Here is a 27,103-nt window from a genome sequence, read left to right on the forward strand (position 1 = left end):
CAATTATCACAGTTTCCAAAAAAAAAAAAAAAAAAGTAAGGAATTTCTTGAGCAGTAAATCAGTACATTAGAATGACTTCTGAAACATCATGTGACACTGAAGACTGGATTAATGATGATGAAAATTCAGCTTTGACTCACAGGAATACATTACATAGAAAACAGTTTAAAATTGTAAAACTATTTCACGGTTTGCTTTGTTTTTTTTTGTTTTTTAACAAAAAAATTCAGCCTTGGTGAGCATAAAACAACATTAAAAAAATCTTTCCTAACCCAAACATTTTTTTTTTGTCTCTATTTTGAGCAAAGATGCCAAAAGCTATACACTAGAAGTACCTCATTAAATTATTTTCTCAAATCTGACTGATCACAAGAGATAGTTATACGATATCTAACACAAATCCATATCAACACACCTACCTGCTTTAGCTTCTGTTTGGCTTTTGAAAATAAGGAAACACATAAGAATCAGCATTCAGAAGATTTTAGAAGCAAAATTGCACAGGTGTTTGACAGTGGAAGCCTTAACTTATGACATAACATGCATTACATTAAGAAGAGAAGCAAAGAATAAGAACAGCATTCCCATCCACACACCGTCTGCAAAGCAGCATGGCGCTCAGGCCCTGTCATACTCACTCTCACCTGCAGACGGCGGCGTGGATCTCCAACCTCCTGATACCATGTCGCCGAGGTTTGAGGAAGAGTTACCACTTTTCCTGCCAAGAAAGACAATCATTATCACCATCACAGAGCAACGGTAAATACCTTTACAGATCTGGTAAGCTATCTGGACATTACCAGAATTGTCACTGAGACATATTTTGGCATCTATATTTGGACAATCTCAATTCCCTGCTTCATAGTATGCAAACAGCAGCACTGGAACAATACATGACCTACTGCATGTGCATAATTCTGACATGTGCAACCATTGGACCATAGGATACGGGGACTCAATCGACAGATTTGGTGGGTGGTTAGATTTTCTATGGGCTAATAAACAGTTGAGTTTGTATATGTGTCCATATTTAATCAAATGTTTTCATGGATTAAACTTCTGAAACAGATGCAGTTCTTCGCAGTCTAGAGAAAGAGAGACCTCTGTTGTTTCTGCTCCTGTTTCAGTCTCATGGCCTCCAGTCGGAGGGGGCTGGGAATGAAGCTGATGTCTGCCCCCTCCTTCACCAGCCTTCCAATCCACCAGTCATTATTGTACTTCTGCAACGCAAACACAAGGAACCAGCACTATTATGATGAGTTATTATTGGCACTGTTAGCAAAGGGGAGTAACCTGCAAACCCTTTCACACGTTTGTGTGCATTTATTGTACATGCAACTCACTTCTTTAATGTGCAGAAAGTCTTTGGCTTCAAAGTTTATGGCAGCACCCTGAACAGGACAGTCCTCATCTAGAGCCCCGCAATAATTCACATTGGTCTTCACTGCGAACGCTACAGGTTTGGACTGCCAGGGAAATCAACATTAATAATGTCATTTGCAATAGTTATTATTATTTTTTGCCTGCAGCAATGAGTACCTTAATATAAGCAACTATCAACAAAGGATGAAATGATCCTCTTAAAGTTTACAATATTGACCTAAATGCTAAGAAGATGTTGTTACTCTAAACACATTTGTATGGCTGATCCCATCCCAACACATTTCTAAAGCTACATGAGGCTGACACTTTGTTGTTGCCCACTGTGCAAAATAAATAAATGGAAAAAGCTAATTGAAGAAGAGCTCGAGGAACCTTGGCTCTCTCGAGCTGCAGCTGGGCCTGGCGTTCGGCTTCACGCCGATACGCCTCGCGGTCCTCCTCCGCTGACAGGTCGGAATCCGAAGGTCTGCTCGTGTACGAATCGGCTGAACCCTGCAGGAACAAGGGAAGCCAAGAACATTTGCCATTACTAGGAAATGAAAAAGCACTGGAAATAGCCCATGACATGTAGTGTAAACATAGCTTAGCTAGTCATAACACTCATTAATCATCACAAAAGATAGCTACAGGAAGACAAAATTTGTTAAAAATAATGAACCATTTAAACAAAACTCTTGGATTCTAGAAAATGGGCAGAAGTTTACAGTAAAGAAGTGACACAAGAAACATGCAGAAATGTAAATAGACTTTACAATACCATTTACATAACTGGCAAACTGATAAGCAATTCCTGTGTTTCTTGAAACAAACTATACTTTGGCCTTTAGGCATGTTGAGGACAATCTGATAAAGTTCAACCCAAGCATCAGAACAGGGAAGAAAGTTGATTTAATTGACTTTGAATGTGACATGTTTGTTTGTGCTAGACAGGCTGGTCTAAGTATTTCAGAAACTGCACGCATTAGCATCTCTACGGTTTAGAGGATGGCCCATGGACATATCCAGTGGCTGTTCTGTGTGTGTGAAAAAGCTTTGGTGATGCCAGAGGCCAGAGAAGAATGACCAGACTGGTTTGAGTTGATAGAAAGAGAACAGTAACTCAAATAACCATAACTGAGTTCTGCAGAAGAGCATCTCTGAATGAACAACGCTTTAAACTTTGAAGCAAATGGACTACAACAGCAGAAGACCACACGTGTGCCACTCCTGTCAGCTAAGAAGAAGAAAATAAAGCTACAATTCACACAGACTCACCAAACCTAGACAATAGAAGATTGGAAAAATGTTGCCTGGTCTGATGAGTCTTGATTTCTGCTGCTACATTCAGATGGTAGGGTCAGAATTTGGAGTAAACAAAAAGAAAGCATGGATCAAACTTGCATTGTCTCAATGGTTCAGGCTGCTGCTGGTGGTGTTATGATATGAGGGATATTTCCTTGACACACTTTGGGACCCATTGTACCAACCAAGCATTGTTTAAACTCCACAGCCTACCGGAGTATTGTTAATGACCATGTCCATCCCTTTATGAACACAGTGTACCCATCTCCTGATGGCTACTTCCAGCAAATAGACATGCCATGTCACAAAGCTCAAATCATCTCAAACTAGTTCACTGAACAGGACAATGAGTTCCCTAAACTTAAATGACCTCTACAGACACCAGATCCTAATCTAATAGAGCACCTTTGGGATGGTGGACCGAGGGTTTCATATTGTGGTGCTATCATGTCAATTTGGACCAAAATACCATGAAGAATTAAGGCAGTTCTGATGGCAAAAGGGGGTCCAACCCAGTACTTGCAAGGTATACCTAATAAAGTGGCTGGTGAGTGCATTATTACTATATTTAAACACTGTGTGATTAACAGAATTATATAATCGAATTACATGACTATTTGTATTTTATTGCACAATGTGAGAATAAAAGAAAAAATGTTGATAAAACTTGTTGGAGTATACTGTATGTTCCTCATCAGAGATGTTTAAAAAGCCTAAAACACTGAGCTGAAATGCTTATGGTCAGTGAGTCATCAAATGCTTTTCCAATGGTCTGTACAATCCTAACCAGCACAGCCAGCTTCAAACAAATCAGGAAACATATAACTAACAGATTCCACAGGGGGTAAATATGGAACCTGTACGCTACAAACGTTGATAATTCATCAAATAAAACTGTGATCTGTTGCATAGTGATCGTAACACTCAGATTTCATCTGTACTGCCTTTAAAGTGACAGATTACTACAGCACTCGTGCGATGAGCCTGAGGCAGTCATGTTACACTCAGAACAAAAAGCCCCAAAACAATGATTCGACTCTAAATAATAAAACAAAACCACCCAAATATACCATTAACAGTGGAATTTGCATTTCAAAACAATGCCAACATCTTCCATAACCATAATGATAACAAAGTGTAATCCAGTTCTAATATTTGTGCATCCAGACCAAACCTTATAATAATCCTACAAAACAATAAAACAACCTCTCTCTGAAATTCAAATTCACTGTCCACAAATCCATAACCAGGTACATTTCACCTACCTTCTTCAGGAGAATGGTTAGTGGTTTGTTTGTTATGCTATCTCATGCTCTCTGAGCTCAAGAGAGACCGCAGTACCCTCAAAGCATAGTCCTTTGGCTGGTGGCCCTTTCCTGGTCCGGGAATGATCAACCGGCGCTCAAAGCCAGTCAAAGACAACACAGAGATCTAGTACCCAAAACAGAGCAGTCATGGCTACCCTCAGAACCTCACAGCTGCGAGGGAGAAGACGAGAAACGGAGAGAGCAAGCGAGAGAGAGAGACAGAGAGAGAGGGAGTGTGGAACTCAGGAGACAAATGAAAATGCAAGCGAGTGGTACTGTTAGAAGATGGAAAAATGGAGGGAGGGATGAAAATGAGCACCTCAGGACTAGCCAAGCTGCAGTGAACAGAATGCTTTGGGAGAAAAATGACTGAATCTCACTGTGGACAGAAATAGGGAAGCTTAAGAAAACACTGTTACTAGCATCATCATCATCACCACCAACAACAACTTTTTCAGCTGTATCCACCACTATACCATGCATAAGATTCATACAAGGTATATAATATTACAGATTATAATAAGATACCTGTAATTATATTCTGCATATTCTACAATTATATTCTATTTATATTATTTTTTATATCACTAATTAAATATCAAGTAAAATTAGTAAAAAAGTACATTTGTAATATTGACCATGTGTCTCCTTTGTCAGGTCAGGTGTTCTCATTATAGAGTGGAAATTAAACTATTAGTAAATAAAATTAAATAAGAAAAAGTCAAATAGAAACCTTTACATTAGTGGTTTCAGACAAAAATATAAAATTTTAAACAATTTCTGAAATGGATATATGCATGAATATGTAACATTTTTAAAAGAAAAAATTAAAATGTGCACTATCCATTGGTCACGTTGTTTTAGCAGTTATTTATATATATATATATATATATATATATATATATATATATATATATATATATATATATATATATATATACATACACACACACACACACACACAAATATATGGACAGTTTATTTATTTGTAATATTTAGCTGATTGAAAATCTCCAAAAATGCACTCCTCCACGAAGCAAGCCAGTGAAAATCAGTGCCATTCACACAGTGTTCTAACATTTTGTTTGAACAATACCATATTGACGAAGTATGAAGTAAAGCACACACACACACACACACACAACACACATATTCACACCCTTATCGACTGTATTCACAACATCCAATGGAAGAAGAAAATAGGTGAGAAAGTGCAGACTCCAGCATATTTAACTCTCTCCGGCTCTGAACAGAAGGCTTGTTTTTGCAGATTCAGCTCTTTCATTGTGAGCAGCGCGTCATCGCCACTGTATTTGTATAGCATTTATCCAACATTATTAATTAGGGGTGCTTCGATCAGGATTTTTGAGGCCAATCACAGAAAGTAGTATCTGCCTATATGATCACTGATACAGATCTATTTAAAGTCTTCTTTTTATCATGTAGAATTATTTAAAGTGATGATCCGATCAAGATTTTTTTGACATTTATTCAGGGCATGTATTTTAGAGATCGACCGATATGGGTTTTTCTATGGCCGATGCCGATGCCGATGTTTAGAGGTCAGGGTCAGCTGATGGCCGATATGTGCTGCCGATTTTTAGGGCCGATATCTTGAAGTTTTTACCTTCATTTGCATGCTAAAATGTTGCACTAATAATAAGTGGATGCACAAAATTTCTAAACTTATCATAATTTATTGAGCATTGACTTGAACCATCTCTCGAATCTTAATTATGTGCACTGCACAGTATTAAAATCAAAAATTTATCCAAAGTTAACCAAACAAATTAATAAACTATACCAAGTATTAAATTATATACATGTCAATCATTTACATAAATTTTTTTTGAGCATTTATCAAGTAGATCTTTTCAAGTTTGTTGGAACATAAATATAAACACAAATATACATTTAAATAAATACAATTTTAGAAATAAAAATCAATTAAACCGAAAATTTAAAAAATAAATATATAAAAAATAAATAATAGCTGTGCTGCAAACACACTAGAAACCAGCAACATTTGTGTTTGGTATAAATGACACAGAACATCTAAAGTGCATTCTAATTAAAAAATTACATCGCAGTTTGTTCATTATTAAAATAAAGTACAGTCAACCAAACATATAAAAGGTTACACTGGTCCGTTTAAATAGACCGTAGTATACCGGACCACTCTGCTGTTGTGCACGTTTTTGCTCATGTGAAGAGGATGATATTTTCCGTCTAGTTTACATCTGAGAGTAATGCAATTTAAATTCTCTGTATGTATGTACTGTACATGTGGAAGAATTGACAATAAAGCAGACCTTGACCTAATTGAGATATATTGGCTAGCTCACAGAAAAGCATTTCAATCTGTAGTGTGTATTGAGTTCTGAGATTACGTTTGATAAATTTTAAGCACACCTAGTGGTTGCTAGGGTGTTCTGAGTTTATTTATATTTATTTATTATTATTATTTTTGTAGGACATTGCTATGCGGTTGCTAGGGCGTTTGATTATTTTAGCACATTGCTATGTGGTTGTTACAGTGTCCTGAGTGATCTTTTAGCACATTGATATGTAGACCATCCAGGTACCTTTGGGATACTAAATTTCAATATAATACGATTGGGGCACACTACTTCTAACTTTGAATACTATTTAGGATAGAAAGTTAGTTAATCAGAACACAACCTACTGTGGCACACTGTTAACTAGTTGCTGAGTGTTCTGAGTCTTTAAAAAACTTTGCTTCTGTGTTAAGAATGACTTATGTGGTTGCTTATTGGTGTTAGGGGTTTGTTCAAATAATAATGAGGAATAATTTTTTGCAATATAGACATTATGAAGCATTAGGAAACTATTTTAATGCATACCTGCCAGCCAATCAGAATGGAGTATTCAGACAGACCATGGTATAATGCATATTAAAAGTATTATGCCCTTCCTGCCTTCCAGTCAAAATAGCCAGTCGGGGACAGCCCCTGACTACTGTGTGCCTGCACTGATTTTGATAGGAGAAATACCAGACCGCATTCACCAGTGAAGTGTAAAAAACTCAATATTTGTAAAACATGACATTCATTTAAAGGTACAGTATGCACAAAATGTTGTCATGACTTCGGTCTGATCAGCGGGATGTTGTTGTGTTTTGACAGTTCACCATGTGCCCGTTGTCTTTGTGGTTCCCTCCCTGTCGTTATCCCAATTACTACATCAGCTGCCATCACACCTGTGACTTGTTTATTACTTAATTCTCCATATTTTTAAGTTCCCCTCGTGTGTAGTCTTGTGTCCGATCAATGTGGTGTTTATGTGCTACGCTTTGTGACCTATATCTAGTCTTGTCGTGTCCTGCTGTGTTTTCTTAGGCTCCAAGTGCAGTTGAGTGTTTTCAGTTCACCTTCTCTTCTGCTTGCTCTCAGCCTCTTGTTTCACCAGTCTTCTGTTCCCGCCCTGATATCACCAGAATACTCGGTGTGTCCTACAAGAGACTCTCTGCTCTGACGTTGCGTCAGTACCAATGCTTTGACTCTTTGAGCTGTACTCCCTCTGTTGCGTCGGCTCTGACGCTGGGACTGTGTGCGCTGGTCTTCATCCACTACCTTGCCTGGTGGAGTGGCTGGAGGCTTGTGTTGACTGTTCCCCATGTCACAGCCCATCATATATCAAGTCCTCTGATCTTTGCTCCGGTTTTGACTCTAGGTGTGTCCCAAATTGTGTATTTATGCACTATTCTACGATGTTTTGAAGTATAAATAGTGCAAGTAGTGCATTCACAAAAAAAAGCACTTTAAACACCTGGATGATGCACTTAACCCCCAAAAAAGTGTGAAATGTTGGACACTTCAAGCACTCAACGGTCACAGCTTTAATTACGTACTGAAGGCGGAAGGGCCAACAGACTCTGATTATGAATGACAAAATAACCTATATAATTCATACACTATCTAGTTATGCACAACCATGTAGTGTATGAGTGTCTAGTATGTCGTTTAGGACGCAGCTACAGTAATTAAATCCACTACACCAGCTAATACTCTTCATCAGCGATGCCATAGAAATATACAGAGCTACCGCAAAAATGGAAGTTCAAACGCAAAATTCTAAAGATGGCAGCTCACTTATTTCGCTGATGCATAGATTCGATAACTTCTCATTATTGAATAATCGTCATACTCGTCTGCAACCATTATGACATCACTATTATTTTGGAAAAGGATGGAACTTGATTTGCTTCCTAACAAAAGCCCACATCCACATTCCACTCCTCTTTTTCCTCCCGTGTCCAAAGCCCGAACTCAGGTATGTGCAGATGTTTGCTCTCCTCACCCTTTTTCTTAGTGAGCCTCTGAAGGCAGATGAAGTTGGTTCACACCCACTCCCGCTTTCACTGCAACACCAAATATAGCACATAACCCCCCAACCCCCCCCCCCCTGGGTTCTCCTTTTCCCTTACAGGACATAGATCATCTCCCTCTCCGTGCGTAATCTTCATAGATTCACTGCATTATGGATATCATTTATCCATCTGACACATTCATAATTTTAACATCAAGATACACCCGAGGTTATCAAACAATATCACCTCGTTGTGAGGCAGGTGGAAACAATAAGTGGACATTAAGACATAGAAAAGGCATAATAGTGTAAAGACAAGCAAACGCCTCTGAGAGTAAAACCACATTGCCGTGGGTGGAATGATGAAGGTGGTCGCTGAAATCGATGTAGTTGAAGAAAAAACAGAGGAGAGAATGAATGGAAGTTCTGTGCTGGTGGGAGACGTTCTTCTGGTCGGTGAGGCCATGGAGATGCTTCCTCCTATATTTGAAACTCAGCCCTAATTCTGTCAGCTCCAAATAATAGCCTCAAACAAAGCGAGAAGTACACATGGGAGGGAGGAGAGGAAGACACAGGGAAAAGAGAGAGAGAGAGATATGGGAAGAGAGACAGACCAGCGTGAACAAAAGTCCCATGAAAAAAGGACAAGTCTCTTGAGAGGCTCACATGCAACCCAAACAACAACTGTATCTCAAACACAAATGAAGCGGAGTAATATTTTCCATCTAGTGTCTCACTTGGTTCATATTTTAAAATGGGTTTAAACAACACACTTCACTGCTCGTTGTTAGACTTACACCTAAAAAAATAAATAAAATAAAATCAAGATATATTAAAGGTTCATACCAAGAACTATATATATTAGTGTCCACACTAACAGACAATATTAGCACTCTCTGCAGTTTTGTTGTCTGTTGCTTTAAATATATGAGCTCTTTAAAGTCATTGGGTTCTGATTGGCTGTCAGTGTTTTATCAAATTCATCAGCTGGAAAAGAAAAGAAATAATGTTTGTAAGGAAATGTATTTTGATTTTAGAAATTAATGTACTGATTATGAAGATTCTTTTTGCATTGTTTTCCAATTGAGGACATCCCTGGATGTCCCTAAAGAGAGGTTTTATTTTATTTAGCTCACTTCTGGGAACAAAATTGTCCCCAAACTATGACAAAATAAACTCGCAAACACTCTCTCCCTCTCTCTCTCTCTCACACACACACACACACACATACACACACACACACACACACCATCTGCAGGCAGCTCTGCAGTGGAGATGTAACATAACAGGCCAAGTGAGAGCGAACGATCATTGTAACATCACCTCAGCTCACTGCAGATTTTGATGTTTGTTAGGACCACATTACTATTAAAGGAGCAATGTGTAATATTTACAAAGATCTATTTAAAGAAATGCAATATAATATAAATATAACTATGATTTCAGAGGTGTATAAAGATCTTTCTTAATGAACCTCTGTCAGCATTTGACCTCCTGTAGTTTGTCTCCGTGCCTCTAGAGGTCCCCTGTGTTCCCTTCTGTCTTTGTTCTTCTTTGTCTGCTCTTGTTAGCGTTATCCAGGTCACCTGTGCCTTGTTTCTTTTAGAGTATTTTAGCTGAGTCTTTCCCTTGTTTGACACTTGGTTTTTGAGTTCAGGCTGCATGATACCAGCTCTGTATTTACTAGTTCTTCCAAGTCCTCCCAAGCTACCTCAAGTAAGGTGTTCCTAGTTATTTGTTTGTTTACACGCTCTTGATCTGTTTTCTCCCCTTGTGGAGTTTTTATTTTCCCTTTTGGTTTTGTTTTCCCATTATCTCTCTTGTTATTAATTCCTCTGTCTGAGAAGAACTTTTGTTGGATTTTTTGGCTTGCAAAGTCCTTTTTTTTTAATAAACCAAAATTGCTGGGAGTACTGCGTTGAGTATTTCAATTGGGTCCAACACCTCAGCCTCTGTGGCCTAGTGGCAGATCTCTCACCCACCACACCAGAGACCCGAGTTCTAGCCCGGCCCGTGACAGAAAAACCAAGTCACTCATGGACCCAGAAACACTCAGTTCCAAGGACCTATTGGCAGTGATTGCTCAACATGAGGCATCCTTTCAGCGCCATGAAGCCGTTCTCAGCCAACAAGAAGAGCTAATGACCAAACATTCTCAACTCCTGGCTGATGTGATGAGCTCCATCCGCCAGCTATTTGAACACCTCCCGGGTTCTTCACCTTCCTCTGCATCACCTCCGAGTGGCATCAGGCCTTCTCCTGTGGCGGAACCCCGACTACCGCCTCCTAAGCCCTTTGCTGGAGATCCTAGTTCCTGCCAGGGTTTCCTCACCCAGTGTTCTCTCACTTTCGAGCTCCAACCATCAAGCTTCCCTACGGATCGCTCTAAGATTGCCTACATTATCACCCTTCTCTCGGACAAAGCACTCTCTTGGGCCTCAGCAGTGTGGCAATCCCAGGACGCCTGTTGTAAGTCATACATGGCCTTCGTGGAAGAGTTCAAGCGAGTGTTTGATCATCCTGTCAGTGGTCGGGAGGCTTCTAAGCGCCTACTCACTCTCCGTCAGGGTCCCCGAAGCACTGCAGATTATGCCATTGAGTTTCGGACCATAGCTGCAAAAAGCGGATGGAACGATGAGGCACTGAGGGTCTGCTTTCAGGGAGGGTTGTCTGAGCCCCTTCAAGATGAGTTAGCCACTCGAGAAACGCCTGAAGATCTTGAATCCCTCATAGCAATGGCCATCCGTCTAGACAATCGTCTGAGAGAGCGGAGGACCGCCCGTCGCAAGGAGTCTCAGTCCCAAGTTCCTCTGAGGAGGTCCGGTTCTCCAGTTTGTGCTCCTTCCTCCAGAAATTCCCCAGTTCCTGAACCGCTCCGTGATTCCCCAGAGGAAATGCAATTGGGCCATTCCAGGCTTTCTCCAAATGAGAGGGAACGTCGCATGAGGGAGCGTCGTTGTCTCTACTGCGGTGCCTCCGGCCACTTCCGTTCCTCTTGCCCCGAGCTCTTGGGAAACGCCTGTCCCCATACAGCAACAGGAGGGCTGTGATGGGGAAAATTAGAGCTCCTCCTGCTAATGCCGTCCTCGCAGTTCCAGTTACGTTGTCCTGGGAGGGCCACCAGCGTCAGGTCCAGGCTATGATTGATTCTGGGGCTGCAGGCGACTTTCTAGACCTATCCTTGGCGAAGAAACTTAATATCCCCACACAACTTCTTCCTCACCCCCAGGCAGTCACTGCTTTGGATGGCAGACCTCTGGAACCGGGCAAAGTTACAGAGGCCACTCAATCCCTGCGACTTACCATCTTTCAACACCAGCAGGAGGAGACCCTCTATCTTATTGACTCCCCTGAGTACCCTGTTATCCTGGGTCACCCTTGGCTGTGCAGACACAATCCCCATATCGACTGGCCCACTGGCACTATCCTAAGCTGGGGCTCTACTTGCCAACTCTCCTGCCAACTTCAGAGTTCCCCAGCCCCTTGTCCCGAGTTTCAAGAGTCTATCGACCTGTCTCGAGTCCCCAGAGTTTATCATAAGTTTAAGGCAGTGTTCAGCAAGTCCCGGGCCACCTCCTTACCACCTCACCGCGCTTATGACTGTGCTATTGAATTACTCCCTGGCTCTTGCCCTCCCAGGGGTCGGATCTTCTCCCTGTCTCCCCCAGAGTGCTCAGCTATGGATCTCTACATTAAGGAGTCCTTGGCAGCCGGTATCATCCGTGCCTCAACCTCCCCAGCTGGGGCAGGCTTCTTCTTTGTTCAGAAGAAAGACGGGGGTCTTAGGCCTTGTATTGATTACCGGGGCCTCAACAAGATCACGGTTCGTAATCGATACCCTCTACCGCTCATGGCCACTGCCTTTGAACTGCTTCAAGGAGCCTCTGTTTTCACTAAACTGGATCTCCGCAACGCTTACCATCTTGTGCGGATCCGGCAGGGAGACGAATGGAAGACTGCCTTCAACACCCCCACAGGCCACTATGAGTATCTCGTAATGCCGTTCGGACTCACCAATGCCCCCGCAGTGTTCCAAGCACTAATTAATGATGTCCTCCGGGACCTTCTTAATCAATTCGTCTTTGTATACCTTGACGATATTCTCATTTTCTCAAAGTCACTGGAGGAGCATGAGGGGCATGTAAGCAGGGTTCTCCAGAGACTCCTTGATAATCACCTCTACGTAAAGCCAGAGAAGTGCGAATTTCATGTTACCCAGGCTCAGTTTCTCGGATTCATTGTCACTCCTGGCCACCTGGAGATGGACCCTAAGAAGGTAGAGGCGATCCACAACTGGCCCATACCTACTAATGTGAAGGAGGTACAACGTTTCATTGGCTTTGCAAACTTCTACAGGAAGTTCATTAAGAATTTCAGCTCTGTTGTTGCCCCCTTGACAGCACTTACTAAGGGAGGAGGTACCAAGATTCAGTGGAGTCCGGAGGCAGCGGGGGCCTTCGAAGATCTCAAGCGCCGTTTCACGTCCGCTCCTATTCTTCTGATCCCTGACCCAGACAGACCTTTTGTGGTGGAGGTGGATGCCTCAGAGGTGGGGGTGGGGGCCATCCTGTCGCAGAGAGGTACAGATGGAAAGTTACACCCTTGCGCCTTCATGTCTCGTCGCCTGTCGGATGCCGAGCGCAACTACCACGTGGGGGATCGTGAGTTGCTTGCAGTTAAACTGGCCTTGGAGGAGTGGCGCCACTGGCTCGAGGGGGCCCAGCACCCTTTCCAGGTTCTCACGGACCACAAAAACCTGGAGTATCTCCAGCAGGCTAAGCGGTTGAATCCTCGGCAAGCTAGGTGGTCACTATTTTTTAATCGATTCCAGTTTCTCCTATCTTACAGACCTGGCACCAAGAATGTCAAGCCAGATGCCCTGTCTCGAGCCTACTCCCCGGAGACACAAGAGAAGCCTTTGACTCCAATAATTCCGAGGTCTTGTATTGTCGCGCCCCTTCAGTGGGAACTGGAAAGAATGGTGCGAGAGGCCCTTGCCCATGAGCCCGATCCAGGTGGTGGTCCCCCTGGACGCCTGTTCGTTCCTCTAGCGGCCCGATCCCGGGTCTTGCAGTGGGCTCATGAGTCTCCCTTGACTTGCCATCCAGGAAGTGCCCGCACCCTTGACTTTCTCCAGCGGCGGTTTTGGTGGCCATCCATCAAGAGGGACGTTAAAGTCTATGTGGAGGCCTGCTCCGTATGCAACCAAGGGAAGTCTGCACATCAGCGACCTCAGGGACTGCTCCGTCCCTTACCTATTCCCCGCAGGCCATGGTCCCATCTCTCCGTGGACTTTGTTACCGGGCTTCCGCCATCCAAGTGCAATACAGTCATCCTGGTGGTTGTAGACCGGTTCTCCAAAGCGGCCCGGTTCATTCCCCTGCCCAAGCTGCCTTCAGCCAAGGAGACTGCGGAGCTCCTCATGAACCATGTCTTCCGCATATTTGGTATTCCCCTGGACATTGTCTCTGACCGAGGTCCCCAGTTCTCATCCCGGTTCTGGGGAGCCTTCTGCAGGCTTATTGGGGCAACGGCCAGCCTATCGTCTGGGTTCCATCCGGAGTCTAATGGCCAGACGGAACGTATTAATCAGGACCTGGAGACCACCCTACGGTGTATGGCGGCTAACAATCCCACGTCTTGGGCCACCTATATTATTTGGGCTGAATATGCCCATAACACCCTCCAGTCCTCGGCCACTGGACTATCCCCCTTTGAATGCCAGTTTGGTTATACCCCTCCATTATTCCCAGAAGAAGAGGCACAAGTTGGTGTTCCCTCGGCCCAACGCTTTGTCCAACGCTGTCGGCTTACATGGAGGAAGGCCAGACGTACCCTCCTTCGGACTTCCCAGAGGTACCAGGTTCAGGCTAATCGTCGCCGTCGGACAGCCCCCAACTTTCGAGCTGGTCAAAGAGTTTGGCTATCTACTAAGCACCTGCCCCTCCGGGTCGAATCCAAGAAACTCTCCCAGAAATACATCGGCCCTTTTCGCATAGCAAGGAAAGTTAACCCTGTTTCTTATCGTTTATTTCTCCCACGTTCCCTTAGAATTAACCCCACATTTCATGTCTCTTTACTAAAACCTGTCTTGTCTTCTCCGTTTGCTCCCCCGCACAGGCCCCCTCCACCTCCCAGGATCATCAACGGCCAGCCAGCCTACACAGTGCGCCGGATACTGGACTCCCGGAGGGTCCAGAACTCATTACAATATCTGGTGGACTGGGAGGCTATGGGCCAGAGGAGCGCTCCTGGGTTCCAGCCAAAGGCATCCTTGACCCAAGTTTAATCCGGGAGTTTCACACCCGGAGGCCCGGGTGTTCTGGAAGGAACGTCAGGAGCCGTTCCTAGAGGAGGGGGTCCTGTCAGCATTTGACCTCCTGTAGTTTGTCTCCGTGCCTCTAGAGGTCCCCTGTGTTCCCTTCTGTCTTTGTTCTTCTTTGTCTGCTCTTGTTAGCGTTATCCAGGTCACCTGTGCCTTGTTTCTTTTAGAGTATTTTAGCTGAGTCTTTCCCTTGTTTGACACTTGGTTTTTGAGTTCAGGCTGCATGATACCAGCTCTGTATTTACTAGTTCTTCCAAGTCCTCCCAAGCTACCTCAAGTAAGGTGTTCCTAGTTATTTGTTTGTTTACACGCTCTTGATCTGTTTTCTCCCCTTGTGGAGTTTTTATTTTCCCTTTTGGTTTTGTTTTCCCATTATCTCTCTTGTTATTAATTCCTCTGTCTGAGAAGAACTTTTGTTGGATTTTTTGGCTTGCAAAGTCCTTTTTTTTTAATAAACCAAAATTGCTGGGAGTACTGCGTTGAGTATTTCAATTGGGTCCAACACCTCAGCCTCTGTGGCCTAGTGGCAGATCTCTCACCCACCACACCAGAGACCCGAGTTCTAGCCCGGCCCGTGACAACCTCTATGTTTTTATTACATTAGATTGAGCTCTTTCTATCTACATACAACGCGGGTACCCCTTATATGGAAGATGATTAATAGATTTATACAAAAAAAATGAAAAAAATATTCATCTGATACATTTTACAGCAGTTTAATTTAGTGGATGTTTTCATCCACGAACATAACGAAAGGGTAGTTAATTTGCCCACAGTGTATTTTTAATTTTTTTTTACATTTTCAAAGCATTTTCCCAAAATATGAGTCAAAATAAGATTTGTCACCAAATATCATTCCATTAGCTGAAACACAGAGAAAGTTTTGGCCAAAATAAGACTCAACTTTACCCCTAGTGGACGGAAACATCCCCAACAATGCATTAGGGTTAAAGGGTTAGTTCACCCAAAAATCTAAATTATGTAATTAATAACTCACCCTCATGTCATTCCAAACCAGTAAGACCTCCATTTATCTTCAGGACAAAGTTTAAAATATTTTAGATTTAGTCCGAGAGCTCTCAGTCCCTCCATTGAAGCTGTGTGTACGGTATACTGTCCATGTCCAGAAAGGTAAGAAAAACATCATCAAAGTAGTCCATGTGACATCAGAGGGTCAGATAGAATATTATGAAGCATCGAAAATACATTTTGGTGCAAAAATAGCAAAAACTACGGCTTTGTTCAGCATTGTCTTCTCTTCCGTGTCTGTTGTAAGAGAGAGTTCAAAACAAAGCAGTTTGTGATATCCAGTTCGCGAACGAATCATTCGGTGTAACAGGATCTTTTTGAACCAGTTCACCGAATCGGCTCGGTGTTCATCTTCAGTCCTCTCTTCACATCAGTTCAGTCAGTGTACTGTTTGAGTACATGAATTACTCTGGGATATAGGTTTGTTTGAACTCAGAGGGAGTGTCAGCCACATTAAAAAAAGTTAACAGCTTAAGTCATTTGTGGATTAATGCGTATTGGAGACGTGAACCGTTTAAAATGATTGAGTTCGATTTGGTGAACTGGTTCAAAAAGATCCGGTTACATCGAATGATGCATTCGCGAACCAGATATCACAAACTGCTTTGTTTTTAACTCTCTCACAACAGACACAGAAGAGAAGACAATGCTGGATAAAGTCATAGTTTTTGCTAATTTTAGATTTTTCAAAATTTCCATTGCGTTCCTAAACTCAACAGAATTGTGTGTGATTGATTAAAATGCGCAACACTGTAAAAACGGCTTAAATAAAATAAGGCGCAACATGAGCAGATCTTAATTTAATGCCGCATTCGACACTGTCTATTAATACTCACTTTGTTAGCAACAGACATAATAGATTATATTTGTTTGTGCATGGGGCATTTTTTTGTCCAATTAAGTATCATTTTTGCCCCATATCCCCATACGTGGCGACAGCCTTACACACGCTCTGCCTATGACTGAGATGTCTTTTAGAGATTATAAATGCAGTGCTCTTTGCTCGCATTCTGCCAAACCATGCACGCAGAAGCCGCTTGCTTTAGTTAAAAATAACAGTGTTCTGTGAATGTTGATGCTGGGATTTCATAAATTTCACAGGGAAAAAGTAATATAACTAGTAATGTAACGAATTACCTTTGAAGTAAAGTAATCAGAACAGTAACGTGATTACTTTTTAAAGGAGTAATCAGTAATCGGTAAATTGATTACATTTTCAGAGTAAATTGCCCAACACTGTTAATATTACACATTATATATATATGGGTTATATAGTAAGATTTGACCAAACCCCTGGCCCCCTTACCCAAATGGTACATCATTGTAATGGAGTTAATTATGGCATAAAAGGGTTGTATAAATATTATAGTTTTGCAAATTAAAAACAATAATTCAAAATTATGGTATACTACAATTAACTGAACATCGATTTGATTTCCAACCTAAATTTTGGATGGAGTAAAGAAGTTTGATGTGGGATATGCCAAAATCCACCATTTTATTGGGGGCATACAGACAATTGATGTGTTTAAACCAGCTACTTTTAATGCTAGGTTAACTGTATGTTGGATAATAGTTCTCACAACAAAACAACATGGAATGTATGTGTCTAAAACTCGAAAACAGTTATAGAACACCAAAGTATAATGTTTTTATGGAATATAGCAGCAAAAAAAAGAAAACATGTGGTGTGAAAGGGCTATGGAGTTATTGTGGACTGCATGCACTGCCAGAAACATGCATGGGACAAACTCTTAGATTACTAAGGAGAGCAGGAGGCAGACACAGGAGTGAAGCACCCATACATCTACACATTACCCCTCCCTGTGTCTATGGCCTGTGCGTGGCACAAGTGGGGAAAGTGATCCTTAATGATGTTATGGCCATTTGTGAACTGTCAGAGTGGCCATTCTCCATCCATTATTAATGCGTTGGATTTCAACACCGCTCTCGGTGCTACACACCCTGCAATAATATCTCAGCCTTCCTTCACATTTCACTCTGATTCTTTGTGAAAAGCACCGAGAAAAAAAAACACAAACACCCCCAGTATTTGCTCTCAATAGTGAGCAGGAGGAGGATGAATTTGTGTGCGTCTGTGTTTGTGTTCGGGAGATGCTGTAAGTCTTTTTCTAACAGATATAAAGATGGTCTTTCAGCCTAAATTTAGCCTATTCCTGTCTGATTATCAGTCAGCAGAACTACAGCTGAACAGACCCAGACTTAGTCCAGACTTTAGACTAGCCAAGCTTTGGGATTGGAGAGAAAACTAAACTAGCTAGCAGGTAACTGTATTAACCATAAAAACATTTCCATTACTTGGAAAAAAGAATTTCTAATTTTCATTTAGTTTAACTTGACATACTAAAATAACTAAAACTGAAATAAAAATGTATTGAAACTATACAGCCCTGTTATTTATGCTCATGACATCACAACATCAACCTGCTCTCTCATGAGTGTTTATAGTCTACCAGGCTAGATCCACCTATTCTGGATCAAGCCAATGATCATGCAACAATTATAAGTAAAAAAGAAAAAAAACACTGCAGATATTAACAATTTTTTTCCTTAAAAGATAAAAAATCCATGCTCTTTTTCCACAAGTGTTCCTCTTGTGAAAAAAAATAAATGCATTTAACTGTATTGGATGTGCACTTGGAGTATTCTTCATAATACAATTTTATAAACCATACTTAATATTAATGTAATAAATGGCCACTTACGTGTACTAAAAGAGAGTTCACTTTCATGACTATGCTTCTTAGTACACTTTTAAGAAGTGTGCTTTGTAATAACATTTAAATGAAAATTTGAATGAATGAAAGTTTTTTTATTTAGATGACTTGCTGGGTTTTTGTTTAATGTGAGACAAAATCATCAGAATTAAAAGAACCAAAGACTTAAACTACTTCAGTCGATGTGCATTGATTTTATTTAATACACAAGTTTCACAATTTGAGTTGAATTACTGAAATAATTATAGATGTTTATAGAATAATTACTGAACTTTTCCACGACATTCTAATTTATTGAGATGCACCTGTATTTTAATGTGTTGACTATCATACTAATGTAAAGAACTTGATTTGTAAAGAAGAATGTTGGGGGATTTTCGATATAAGCCAAAAGGAGATCCAAAAGGTTTTCCTTTTCTAAAGTAAGGAAACTTTGCTTCCTTTGATCCTTTAAACAGACGTTGGTTTTCATGAGACTCACCGACGCATGCGTAACACTGACCTCATATGTAATTCCCCCAGAGCTGCTTCCGTTTTACAACAATTATTACAATTTTGAATATGGATATATTCCTTACAAAAGCACATCGATTTACTACAGGAGGCCTTTGTTGTTCACCCCCAGGAGACCTGCGAGACACTTTTTTTATGGAAAGGCACTTTTTATTTCACGTCTTTTGGACTGATGCGTGCAACACCAGCTGACTGCAATGATAGAGCTTGAAAGATCAAAGACAATATTTAATATAGCTCTGACTGGATTCATCTGAAAGAAGAAAGTCATATACACCTAGGATGCCTCGGGGGTGAGTAAAACGCAGCCTGATTTTCATTTTAAGGTGAACTAACCCTTTAATATTCACGATTAATTATTAATAATGCTATACTACAATGTGTGTGCTACATGAATAGAATCTCAAACCATGCACACAGATAGTTTTAGAGAGTTGTGCTTTTACTTTCCTAACTTTCCTTTTACATCTACATCTACTGTACTTCATATTTTGAATTTTATAGAAATCTAGCCTCAAATTTCTATGATCTGTATTTTACCATACCAAAAAAAAAAAAAAAAAAAAAACTGATTTCCACTCTGTGTGTTCGAACTGGGATTTAGTTATGCAATGTGTGTTTAGTAAGGTGTCAGAAAGATAATGAGTAGCACAGCAGCGCACTCAATGCCTTCTCGTCCCAGAGTGTCCTGAAGTGCTCTGGAGTGGGAGGGGCTGGAGGACGTATGGACCTGTGCGTTATGTAAGACTTCACACAGAAACACTGTGGCGCTACCATGCTACAATAATCCTGTAATACATTGATATATACTGCAGTAATATTCCTCATGTTTTGGTCTGCTGCCTCGAGACTCATATTTTTACTTTTTCTTCTCAGAGTGGATGAAGAGAGAGAGGAGGAATGACACGATGCACAGAACTGATCAAATGCAAGCAAAACAGAAAGTGTGTGTGAGAGAAAGGCTTATACCTGCAGTTCTATATATGCTTTTAATCAATATTCATTTTTATGTAAAAATGAAAGCCCTAGAAGTTGCCCCGAGTCCACATATGAGAGACGGTTCATGTGGGGTGTGTTTTCATACAACGAGAAAGCAGATGGGATCGGATAGTCTTGAAATAGATCCACTCAACAACAGCAGCAGGTAAATGCCACTGTTTCTCCTGCAGAGATGAGTCACAATCCAGCAAGACAACCCCACCCGAGTCAGAGCAAAGATTTCTGGAAGTCAGCGCAGGGAAACAAAAACAAAGCCACAGCTACAGCCCCACAAACGGCTCCAGTCAAACATGAAATAAATAAAAAATCAGAGACCCTAACCCTTGTATTCTAAGCTCCTAGAAACAGAGATTGCTTAAAGAGTATAGAGTAATGTTATGCTTATCTTGATTTAATCATCATATGTTTATTATTAAGACGCAGTGTGTCATTTCTGCAGAGAATTGAAAAATAAAAAGTTTATTTTTATAAATATCTTCAAGATTCAATAAAAGTAATATTTTATAGATTACAATTTTAATAAATATCGCATTATATAATGGTATAATGTAATATTGAACACATTTAGAGTATACTCCAATTTAAAGGTTAGGTCAGTTTTACATTTTTAAGAAATTAACATTCTTTATTCAGCAAGTATACATTTAATTTATTGAAAAGATCAAATTAAATCCAATCGATACAAAACATTGCTTGCAGTAAATCAGAATATTAGAATTACTTCTGAAAGATCATGTGACATATATTAAAAATATATTAAAGTAGAAAGCAGTTGTTTAAAATTTTATAATTTGTCACAATATTATTGTATATCCTGCATTTTTTATTAAATAAATGCAGACTTGGTAAGCATTAGAGACTTAAAAAAAAAAACATAAGAAAACTTACATTTCTGCATCAAACTGAATTACAAAAATAAAAACTTTAATTAATAAATATTTTATTCTATAATTGTAATATAATGTAGATATAATTAAGATGTTAATCAATATAGCATTATATAACAGTAGAAGTTTTACCAGTGTCCGACATTCGAGACATTTCAATTACACTACCATTCAAACGTTAGGTCCTTTTTTGGCTTTGTTTATTAATATTTTTTATTCAGCAATGGCAAATTTAAGTGACAGAAAAGTATTTGTGTAAAATAATGTTGTTTTGTTTGTTTGTTTACTTTATATTCATCAAAGACTCTTCAAAAATGAACTTACATGAAGCAGGACAAAATGTTTCCATCACAAAAAGATAATAAGAACTGTTTCTTGATCATTAAATTAGCATGATTTCTGACGGATCATGTCACACTGAAAACTGGATTTTTAATCAAATAAAGCCCAGGAGAGCACAATAGACTTTCAAAAATATTTAATAATTTTACCAAACTTAAACAGTAGTGTAAATGTGAATTAACAATTGCAACCCATTTTTCCATGATCCACTGTGTTTCATACTTTTAGCCATGACTATATTCAGAATGCAGTGTAAACCATCCTTTTACAGCACATTCACCACTGTCTTATGTACAGGTCCTTCTCAAAAAATTAGCATATTGTGAAAAAGTTCATTATTTTCCATAATGTAATGATAAAAATTTAACTTTCATATATTTTAGATTCATTGCACACCAACTAAAATATTTCTTATATATTTTATATATACTTAAATATTTATTGTTTTAATACTGATGATTTTGGCATACAGCTCATGAAAACCCAAAATTCCTATCTCAAAGAATTAGCATATCATGAAAAGGTTCTCTAAACGAGCTATTAACCTAATCATCTGAATCAACTAATTAACTGCAAAAAATTCCTGAGGCTTTTAAAAACTCAAAACCGCAATCATGGGTAAGACTGCCGACCTGACTGCTGTCCAGAAGGCCATCATTGACACCCTCAAGCGAGAGGGTAAGACACAGAAAGAAATTTCGGAATGAATAGGCTGTTCCCAGAGTGCTGTATCAAGGCACCTCAGTGGGAAGTCTGTGGGAAGGAAAAAGTGTGGCAAACAACGCTGCACAACGAGAAGAGGTGACAGGACCCTGAGGAAGATTGTGGAGAAGGACCGATTCCAGACCTTGGGGGACCTGCGGAAGCAGTGGACTGAGTCTGGAGTAGAAACATCCAGAGCCACCGTGCACAGGCGTGTGCAGGAAATGGGCTACAGGTGCCGCATTCCCCAGGTCAAGCCACTTTTGAACCAGAAACAGCGGCAGAAGCGCCTGACCTGGGCTACAGAGAAGCAGCACTGGACTTTTGGACAAATTTTGCATGTCATTCGGAAATCAAGGTGCCAGAGTCTGGCGGAAGACTGGGGAGAAGGAAATGCCAAAATAACCTGAAGTCCAGTGTCAAGTACCCACAGTCAGTGATGGTCTGGGGTGCCATGTCAGCTGCTGGTGTTGGTCCACTGTGTTTTATCAAGGGCAGGGTCAATGCAGCTAACTATCAGGAGATTTTGGAGCACTTCATGCTTCCATCTGCTGAAAAGCTTTATGGAGATGAAGATTTTGTTTTTCAGCACGACCTGGCACCTGCTCACAGTGCCAAAACCACTGGTAAATGGTTTACTGACCCATGGTATTACTGTGCTCAATTGGCCTGCCAACTCTCCTGACCTGAATCCCCATAGAGAATCTGTGGGATATTGTGAAGAGAAAGTTGAGAGAAGCAAGACCCAACACTCTGGATGAGCTTAAGGCCGCTATCGAAGCATCCTGGGCCTCCATAACACCTCGGCAGTGCCACAGGCTGATTGCCTCCATGCCACGCCGCATTGAAGCAGTCATTTCTGCAAAAGGATTCCCGATCAAGTATTGAGTGCATAACTGAACATAATTATTTGAAGGTTGACTTTTTTTGTATTAAAAACACTTTTCATTTATTGGTCGGATGAAATATGCTAATTTTTTGAGATAGGAATTTTGGGTTTTCATGAGCTGTATGCCAAAATCATCAGTATTAAAACAATAAAAGACCTGAAATATTTCAGTTGGTGTGAAATTCAATCTAAAATATATGAAAGTTTAATTTTTATCATTACATTATGGAAAATAATGAACTTTTTTCACAATATGCAAATGTTTAGAGAAGGACCTGTATGTAAGGATTCCATAATGTACGTCACAGATGCTTATTTTCAGGTACGTCATCACAGCACAGTTTTAAATAACACAGACAGAGCGTGGAGATGAAACATTCACCAGCAGCTCCACTTCAAATGAGCTCCATTAATATTTTACTCTTTGAATATTTTAGGGACTGTGATATTTCTGGGAGAACATTGAAACTGCCCCGACCTCCTGGTCATGAAAATTAACAACCCCCTCAATATGCCATCTCTTCTTTCCACACACACACACACACACACACAAAAACTCTGTTAACACATTAAACGCTGCATGGCAAACGGACGTCCAGATGGTCAATGTCCCTGTTAAAGCTGGTCTGTAAACTTGTCTTTGCTTGCGCACAGATGAATCTGGAGTAGGTATCTAAGGGTGGCACATTTCACAGGCTGAATATAAAGACGAATGAGCTTCTATGGTGTGCCCAGAACAAACCAAAGAATTTGGGTCACTCATTACAGAGGAAATTAATTGATGTAACGAGGGAGTGTCATGGAGAAATTCAGTGCGCTTGTCATAACCTATTTTTTCCTTTTGGTGTTTTCAAGTAATGCATGAAGATGCTGCAGGAGAGTGATGGAGCTGCCTCCATCTAGAGGCCACGTCTTAGATAACAGCACGCAGGAGACGGTGACATTAGGGTAGGCTGCATGATTACACATATACGTAACACTCTACACAAGACTTTTAGATATGTCAAAAACTGAATAAATTAACAAGGACACTTATAGTCACCCAGATAGAAGAGACTTTTAAAAAGATTAATCTTATAACAGCAACAGCAAACAGTCAGTTGGCATTAAATCTTGACTCAAATCTTGTAGAGTTGATTACATGTGATAAACTTATACTGCAGTAAATGGGTTTGAAATAAAGATCCCATTTAATATCCATATGTATAGGGTACATATAATATCACATAATGAAATATGAATCAAAATAGAAAAATAAGACATTATTGGATGTACAAAATATAAGAAGGCTTGCATGCTGTCAAAACATGTGGTAAATCTAGCAACATTTTCTTTTTGTGTGTGAATTTATACCACTTTGTGTTTTCCTACCTTGGCATTAAATTACAGTTCTTTTGATACAATGGCTCAGGGAGTGATGCAAATCTGACATCTTTCTGACCAACATAAATCTCAATATTTATTTTTCTCTTTTGAAAAGTCATAGAAATGCTATCATGGATATTTGCTTTTGCTATTGGTGCACATGAAGACGCAAAAAAAATATATTTGTTGTTCACCACTATAGAACTTCACCCAGCTATGACGATTTCACTTCTGAGGATCTCAGAAATTGACAAGACACCTGTTGATTACAGCATCTAGAGAGCCACGTCACCTGGTCAAACTGCACAACCTCTTGCACTACTACAGAAGTGATCTACAGAGTAACCACTCAAACAATCCCACATGAAACAATACTGTATTTAGCATATGTGAGATTAACGCTATGGAGGCGACGACTGATCAAGCGGAGTCTTACCTGTCGTTTGATGAAGCTGGAGGTGGTGTCAGACGAGGTGCTGCCATCTGAGCGTTTAAAACGACCCTTGCGCTTCGGCAGCTTTCGTGGGAGCTATATGGAGACGACCACATCAAAACGAACAGTCACCCGGTTACACTGACATAAGACACAAGATGCCTTATAAATAAGACACACTTTGTTGCTGTCTGCTCTTTATAAAACAGCTGATTTTGTCTAGAGTTGGTAAACTGGGCTTGGACATCAGATGTGAGTGTGTCTGGAGCTTCAGCAGCACTTAGATGAATGTTCACATTATAGGAAATGGGTCTAGAGTAACTGCAAGCTCTTTTAATAGTTGAAAGTACTAGTAAAATCCTAAAATATGAAATATAGATATAAAGTTTGTAACTGTTCTAGTCCTTTAATAATGCACCTACACAGGAACCTGGCTTTTTTCTTAAAAATGTTGCCAGTGTCATAAACTGCTTCTAATTTGAATCAGAAAGGTAACACTGATAGTTGGTCAAACTAGTTTTTAGGACATTTTTTACGTAATGGCTGTATTTATGCTACTATCTACTACCGTCAGTCTACTCTGCACTGTAAAAAAAAAAAAAAAAAAAAAACTTAAAATTTATGGTAAAAGAACAGCAGCTGTGGTTGCCAGAATTCTGCTGTAAAAAACACAGTAACAACATTTTAGCTTTTCCAGTTTTACCTTAAATTTCCAGTTAAACACCATAATTTCATTAACTGATATAATGTTAATATACCAACCCACTGAAGTACTGAAATCTGTTTTGTTCCTTTGTAATACTCTGATAACCACCAAATGCAGATGGTGATAAGAAAGCCACATGATGAACCAAAGTCCATCACAAACAGCTTTTAAATAATAAGATACATAGTGCAGAGTGTCATTCACACAAGCACTAAACACCATCATGGTGAGACTCATTAAACTCAAATATGCAATAAACATTAATTTAACATTATATGTTACATACAACCCTAATAAACATAACCGATAAAAAAACTAAATAAGAAGAAACTTTTATTTCAAAGAAATTTTTTTTTACAGGAAATTACCGTTAACCATTTAACAGGTTTGTACTTTAGCATTTTCACAGTTTTTTACTGTTAAAATCCCAGTATTTTTTTCTTGTTCAGTAACAAACGCTTTAATACACAGAAAACGTAGCACATTAACAAGCTGGAGATTTTGTATAAATTCATAAGAAAATATGAGATTCTTATTCAAATAAGTAAGCATGATCAAACAAAAACATTTGAATGAGATTATACAAATTGGCCACCAATTCTGAAAAATACAAATTGTCATGAGATAGTGTTGGAAAACTGACACAAGCTGATTTTGAGCTAATGACACCACCATTTCCCAAAACTCCTCTTAACGAACTTAAACTGGTATGACCAGCTAATATCTGGTTTGTTGCTAGTCCATGATGGTCTACCAGCTAATGGCCATTTTGGACAACTAATAGTCAACTCAGACCTTTTAGAAACCAGCTACCATCGTTTAAAACACATTAACTAGCTTAGTATGGTATTTCAGGGAGCAGGCCTTGAGACTTTGGTTGGCTACAGGTGACCCAGGAGACCCATGACTGGTGAGGGTTCACCACAAGAGAGATTTAAAGCCATTTATCCACACTACTCACACAAAGAAAACAAGTGTTTAGACTGATAAATGAACACTGTGTCTACAGACTGAAGGACGAGGCCTTGGTCGCGGTGGGAAATCTCAGGGCGGAGGAAAAACAGGAACTGGGAGTTTCGCGGATGGTGGAGGAGCATCAAAACATCTTATCAACATCTCTCCTCCGCTCATTAAAAACAACAGCGCGTGACTGATTGAAAGCGCGATAGAGGCGATATTACACGGGCAGACTGTGTAGCTGTAGCGCTTCGATGCACGACTGCTCAACAACAAGTAGCAAGAAATTAACCATTTAGAAGATCATATTCAAATCCCCCAAAAGTCTTACCTGAAAATAGTGCGATTGAGAAGTGCTTTCTACACCAGACAGATGGTCTGCGGAAGATTTGGACATCTTTACTTGCACCATCTATTTGAGAGCGCAGGGAGGCGGGTGCATGCATGCATTGGTGCTTACTGAAGAAACGGCGATGCCAAATACATATGCCTGCCGAGGAAGAAGAGGGTTTCACGATTGAACAGTAAAGCCTCTGTTTGAGCTGCATACACAGAGATCCTAAGATATATTCCCTCGCGCGGGTTATTGTAAATGGAGATATTAATACAGGTGTATAAACGTAAAGGGGCTGTTTCTTGTGCGAGCGCCTTCTATTGTGATGTCTCGCGCAGCGCTACAGCTCTCTCTCTCTCTCTCTCTCTCTCTCTCTCTCTCTCTCTCTCTCTCTCTCTGTCTCTCTCTGTCTCCCTCTCTAGAGCATGCTATATTTGCCATTCTTGTACAGTAACATGCATGGAAACGAATCTTTAAGCATACAAATGTCCCATCCAAAACTCGTTAGATAAACGAATCAAATAATATTTCCTAGCAGAAGATCTTAGCAGCTAAATTGTAATTCAGTTAATTTCTATAGGCT

At 40.2% G+C, this 27,103-nt stretch overlaps 1 protein-coding gene across 4 annotated transcripts in view; it reads right to left on the reverse strand.

Moving 5' to 3' along the window:
• The window catches only part of LOC113092998 (voltage-dependent L-type calcium channel subunit beta-4-like), a 41,276-nt gene extending 14,384 nt beyond the window's left edge, over positions 1 to 26,892 (reverse strand). Inside the window, exons 1-7 of one of the 4 annotated variants that reach the window (XM_026258813.1) lie at positions 26,518 to 26,891; positions 24,527 to 24,619; positions 1,757 to 1,876; positions 1,345 to 1,467; positions 1,103 to 1,221; positions 646 to 719; positions 421 to 440 (exon numbers count right to left, since the gene is read on the reverse strand). In XM_026258813.1, the coding sequence (XP_026114598.1) occupies positions 421 to 440; positions 646 to 719; positions 1,103 to 1,221; positions 1,345 to 1,467; positions 1,757 to 1,876; positions 24,527 to 24,619; positions 26,518 to 26,598 (630 nt within the window). In that variant the 5' untranslated portion in view covers positions 26,599 to 26,891. Of the gene's footprint in view, positions 1 to 420; positions 441 to 639; positions 720 to 1,102; positions 1,222 to 1,344; positions 1,468 to 1,756; positions 1,877 to 24,526; positions 24,620 to 26,517 lie in introns of all 4 variants that reach the window. The other 3 variants (XM_026258812.1, XM_026258815.1, XM_026258814.1) reach the window with 3 other exon arrangements.
• Between the last annotated feature and the right edge of the window lie 211 nt (positions 26,893 to 27,103).

This window comes from Carassius auratus, unplaced genomic scaffold (assembly GCF_003368295.1).
Source record: "Carassius auratus strain Wakin unplaced genomic scaffold, ASM336829v1 scaf_tig00214826, whole genome shotgun sequence".
Classification (NCBI taxonomy): Eukaryota; Metazoa; Chordata; class Actinopteri; order Cypriniformes; family Cyprinidae; genus Carassius; species Carassius auratus.